Source organism: Guillardia theta, assembly GCF_000315625.1.
Source record: "Guillardia theta CCMP2712 unplaced genomic scaffold GUITHscaffold_274, whole genome shotgun sequence".
In the NCBI taxonomy this organism is placed as follows: Eukaryota; class Cryptophyceae; order Pyrenomonadales; family Geminigeraceae; genus Guillardia; species Guillardia theta.
This window is the reverse complement of record NW_005434402.1, coordinates 1-5,223: the sequence shown is the minus strand read 5'-3', so window position 1 is coordinate 5,223 and position 5,223 is coordinate 1. Positions and strand designations below refer to the sequence as shown.

General features: G+C 50.6%; 2 protein-coding genes across 2 annotated transcripts; both read left to right on the top strand.

Annotated features, from left to right (window-relative positions):
- Positions 1–585: 585 nt before the first annotated feature.
- On the top strand, positions 586–1,515 carry GUITHDRAFT_98731 (hypothetical protein; the record flags this gene model as incomplete). The annotated part of the gene is made up of 3 exons (XM_005818713.1): positions 586–654; positions 702–812; positions 867–1,515. Coding segments are annotated over 3 exons (584 nt in total), but the record flags the coding sequence as incomplete, so codon positions are not given.
- Positions 1,516–2,634: 1,119 nt separating this feature from the next.
- On the top strand, positions 2,635–4,768 carry GUITHDRAFT_122012 (hypothetical protein; the record flags this gene model as incomplete). The annotated part of the gene is made up of 11 exons (XM_005818712.1): positions 2,635–2,721; positions 2,769–2,802; positions 3,103–3,181; positions 3,230–3,300; positions 3,357–3,471; positions 3,519–3,637; positions 4,098–4,160; positions 4,224–4,258; positions 4,305–4,416; positions 4,461–4,603; positions 4,646–4,768. The coding sequence occupies 11 exons, from the start codon at positions 2,635–2,637 to the stop codon at positions 4,766–4,768; spliced, it is 981 nt and encodes a 326-aa protein (XP_005818769.1).
- Between the last annotated feature and the right edge of the window lie 455 nt (positions 4,769–5,223).

The following is a 5,223-nucleotide window of genomic DNA, read 5'->3' as shown; positions in this document are numbered from 1 at the left end:
TGAGTCGTAGACTGGAAGCTAGCGCTTCAGACATACAGAAAGAGTTGATGGTTCAAGGACCTTGTGAAGTCGGCGAGGTCAGCTCAGAGCGTACTTGATGGAATGGTTGGTTGAGCGTGGAAAATGCATTAAACACGAAGAGCTGCGTAGAAGTAAGAAATCTACTCTGATCAAAATGGACAGTGTCTATAGAGGGATGTTGCTCACATTCACTGGAAGTTGCGAAAGTAGTGCAGACAAGGCTGCTGTTTGAAGGAAGCAAATACTCAGTCTCCAGAGTGAAAATAAGAAACGATTAGAGCTATCAACGATTTCTTGTGTCGAGTAGATGCACTTTCAAGTTGCAGATGGAAATCTTTTTTGTGAATGCTACACTTATACTCATTCCACTGAAGAGGGTATCAGTTTCAGAATTTGGCTTGAACAGGAACCGGAAAGTGCTGAAATTTCTTGTCAAATATGTTTTCTTTGCACAATAGAATATTCATTGTTTTGGTCTCCGTCTTATGTCTGCTCTGAATTACACCTTCAGAGCGATAAAGCTCGTTTTCTGTCTAAAAGTTTACTTACTAATAGCTACTGAGCAGATGCGGTCGATCAAGTGCGTTGTTGTTGGCGATGGTGCTGTGGGAAAGACGTGCATGCTTATCAGCTGTAATTTTTTACTTGTGCCTATCATAGGAACTCTAACAGATCAACAGATACAACCAACTCCTTTCCTCAGGATTACATCCCCACCGTTTTCGATAATTACAGTGCAAATGTAATGGTTGAAGAAAAACCTGTGACGTTGGGATTATGGGATACAGCAGGTCTGATCCCTTGTGTTCAAGACCGATTGTTTGCTAACAGATGTATACTTGTAGGACAAGAAGACTACGACAGGTTGAGACCCCTCAGCTACCCCCAGACGGACGTGTTCCTTGTTTGCTTTTCTGTCGTCAATCCAACTTCGCTAGAGAACGTGGAACATAAGTGGTATAAGGAGTTGCAACATCATGCGCCGGGTGTTCCAATCATCCTAGTTGGAACCAAGATTGATTTGCGCAACGAGCCCCAGATAATTAAGAAATTGGAAGAAGAGAAGCAGAGGCCAGTCACAGAGGAGCAGGGGAAAGCCATGGCGAACAAGGTCAAGGCGGTGAAGTACCTGGAATGCTCTGCATTGACTCAGCATGGTTTGAAGAGAGTTTTCGATGAGGCCATCAAGTGCGCGCTGAAGCCGCCAAAGCCTGAACCCAAGAAGAAAGGGGGCTGCACCATCTTGTAAACTTGTCAGGGTCGTTGGTTGGGGTTTGTCTGTGCGCTTTCTCTTGCTCTCAAGCTCAGATGGGTAAATTTCAAAGCAATGCCACAGGAAAGGATGATGATAAACTTGGTGGAGGCCTCGTCTCTGCTGTGTTAGAATCATGAGTCTTCTGTGTAGATCTTATTTTTGTCATGCGGCCTGCTATATTGGGTCGGCACTGACCTCTATTTGTGTCAACGCGTGAATGAAATAACCGTGTATCTGTGTTTTCGTTGCTTAGAATTCAAATCCGTCATGGTTCTACTACCGCTGAGTTCCGTGTTCCGACGAGGCCGGGCGGCAACTCAATTCCGTTGCAAGCAGTGCCAAACTTCGCGCCCGCACCCGGCGGTGACCGTGACTGCGTAAAGGCTCCGTGTCAGCCGGGGTGGCCTGGCCGGCCTGATGAGCAGTGTGCCGGGCCCGGTGGCTGGGCCCGGTGGCCACTTGTCTGGAGTCCGGGCTCATCGCTACTGAAGCTAGTAGCCTTCAGTGTGGCATGCCACGGCCCGCGATGGGCCGGCTCTCTGGCTCCCGGAGCCTCGTCGGAGGCTCCGACTAGTGACTGATGAGTTGACCTCCGAGTTGAGTTCGGAAGTTCAGTTAACATGTTTCTGGTTAATTTAAGAGACTTATGGGTTAAATTAAGTAGTTTGAGCTTGTTTCCCATCAAGAAGGATTGCGGATCATGGCGAGGCAGGGCAGCAGGTGAGAATGCAGGAGAAGATGCAAGAGGAAGAGCGAGGTGAGGAGATGGGAGAGTGGGAAGAAGGGGAGGGAGGAGGGAGGAGGGGAGGAGGGAGGAGGGAGGAGGGAGGAGGGAGGAGGGAGGAGGGAGGAGGGAGGAGGGAGGAGGGAGGAGGGAGGGAGAGAACGAGAAGGAGGATCATGGCAAACACGGTGTGTGTGGGAGTGTATGTGTATGAGAGAGAGAGATCAAGACCAGGGAAGCAAACAGGAGAGGGAGGGGAAGGGGCAGAGAGACTGGAATCGGAAGTGGGTAAAGGGAAAGAGATCGAGGGCTGCATTTCCGAATCTGCTGAAAGTATCAGACAATTTGAACAAAGAAAATCTGTGTGAGAGCTCACAAATTTTCGCATCCTCACAAGTGTCATCGCATGTAAAAGCAATCATCATCACCTTCTTTGTTATCCCTTTTCTTTTCACGGTCCCGGAAGGACGAGCATGGAACTTACCTGCTACCTCCATGAGCAGGCTGGACAGAACAGACTTGATCTGGTCTCTCTCCGTGACCTGCGCTTGTTTCGCCATCTATGTGTCCACCATGTATCGAACGGTGGGAGGAGGTGATAGCGGGGACTTGGTACAGTGACGTCATGGGTGGTATGAAGATGGATGAAAGGACCTTGCAGGTTGCTACTTGTTGCAATCTTGGAGTTGCTCACCCTCCTGGCTACCCCCTGCACACCATTGTGAGGGTCTTATGCGCCTTAAGTCTTTGCTGATCTCTTCATGATAGTTGGGAGCGATCTTCGTACGCGCCATCCCCTATGGTAGCTTCGATGAAGATGACTAGGAGAAGATTTGAAGTTGATGATGAGGGAGAGGGAGAGAGAGGGAGAGGGGGAGGGAGGGGAAGGGGGAGGGAGGGGAAGGGGGAGGGAGGGGAAGGGGCTGGAGGATGGTGTTGATGATGATGATGATGATGATGATGATGATGTTGATGTTGATGATGATGATGATGTTGATGTTGATGTTGATGATGATGATGATGATGATGATGATGATGATGTTGATGTTGAGGAGGAGAGGGGATGGATTGAAGGGGTTCAACTCTCATGTTTGCGACCCAGGGTCGCCAGCCTTCCGTGTCAACTTGCTGTCAGCTCTGTCAGCCTCGATCGCCGCTGGTTTCTTTTCAGCGTGTCAAACGTAACGATGACATGTTGTTGAATCCCTTGACAAACTTGTGCTGCTCAGCTCCTCCTGCGAACTAAGATCGTTCAGTCAAGCGCAAGCAAGCATGGCGATGACGAGCTCGATTGTTCGAGGTACTGAGCTCTTGTTTTCTCCCACCTTGTTGATGCGAGGCGAAGGTTTGTTTCAGCATGGAGCGCTTTCTCTTTTGCCTTTTCGCCTCTCGTCTGGACATACGCAACACATGCTGAAGTGTTTGCGATGAACAACATGTTTGTCGCCGTTCTGCTCTTCCTTCACCTCAGGTGCTGTTTCCCACTGAACCTCTCTCATGGCTTGACGGACTTGATAGATTTGCTCTCACAAAAGATCCCAAGGGTAAGAAGTTGATGATTGAGTGTGGAAATCGAGGACAGAGCATGACGGCGATCATATCAGATGCTCAGACAGCAGCAATGGTCATCGGACTTGGTCTCAGCAACCAGCACACCATCATGTTCTATGCTCTTCCCATCGTATCCATGAACATCAAGAAGGCAACTCCCCTCTTCTGCTCCTGCTCCTGCTCCTGCTCCTGCCCCTGCTCCTGCTCCTGCTCCTGCTCCCCTCATCCTCGTTCTTGCTCTGCTCTCCCCACGCATCCTCGCCTTCAGCATTCCCTTCCCTGAGAACAGTATGCAGGAGCCTGGCCTCTTACTCCGTCCTCGCCTCTTCCTCTCCCTCTGCTTCTGGGGACTCGTTGGTTTGCTTCCCTATGCGTACCTAGTGGTCGCCGCAGCACACCCTCCTCTTGGTGAGCAAGTGGGAGGGGAGGAGAGACACGAGGCGAGAAGAGTGGGGGATGGAGGGAGAGGAGGGAGAGGAGGCAGGGAAGGTTGACGGTGGCAGAGGAAGAAGTGGAGGAAGCTCTGAGGGCTGACTATCAGTGCAGGATCGTGGGGAGCGACAGATAGCATGGAAGGGTTGATCAGACACGTGCTTCGATCAGAATATGGTGATGTGATGTTGTTTCACGCTCATAACTTCGCAACACGTTCATAACATGTCTTGCTCTCAGGAACTTTTCGGTTGTACTCTGGTGATGATCAGCAGGTTGAAGAGACTGGAAGATGATGGGAGGAAATGAGATGAAGGGCAGGTACAAACCAACCTTACAAACTTCCTCGTCAAGTTTGGTTGGGAGCTCCTGCAACAAACGCACTACGTTGGCGTCTTGCTCGCAGTCGTCGGATTCTTCTACCTCTTCACAGGTCACACGAGGGGCAAGAGGAACATCTGTTAATGATGACAGCAGGTGGCAAGAAGAACGTGAGAGACAAGGACAAGACAGATTCAGCTGCGAGGTGTGAGCATGTTGTTGCTAAGGAGCTGTTGTACCTCCTCTCCTTCTACCTCCTTGTCTTCGGCTCCCTCTCAAACCTCCCGGACAAGAGCCAGGTGAGTGCTGGTAAGTCCGCCGGGCACTGAAGATTGTGCCAGATGCACCTCGGGGTTCTTAAGAGGTTTTGGATGCAAGCCAACTTGGTCGTGTCGGTCTTCATCGGTGACGATTCTTGTTCCCTCAACGCTGTTGAGATGTTGTTACTTTGTCATGAGGTGTGATACTTGTGATGCTTGTGTGTTATGATGACTTGAAATTTCGATTGTTCTGCTCTCTTCATCTCTCCACCTTGTCTTCCCTCCGCCCCTCTTGTCATAACTCACTTGACATCTCAGCCAAGTTCCTGTTTCTTCTTTCTCCTCCTCCTCTTCTCTCATTTTCTCCCAGTCAATCTCATTTCACGTCGGCCAGGTGTGGGAGTCTGTGCCGTCATGAAACGAATCGACCAGTGGAGATCCAAGTTCGTCGCTCCTCTCGTCATCGCTGCCGCTGCTGTGCAGGTCAACACAGAGTCTCCTCCTCCTCCCCGTTTTTCTCCCGTCGTCGTCCTCGTCCTCGTCCTCGTCCTCGTCCTCCTCCTCCTCCTCGTCGTCATTCTCGTCGTCATTCTCCTCCTCGTCGTCATCCTCGTCCTCGTCCTCGTCCTCGTCCTCGTCCTCGTCCTCTTCCTCGTCCA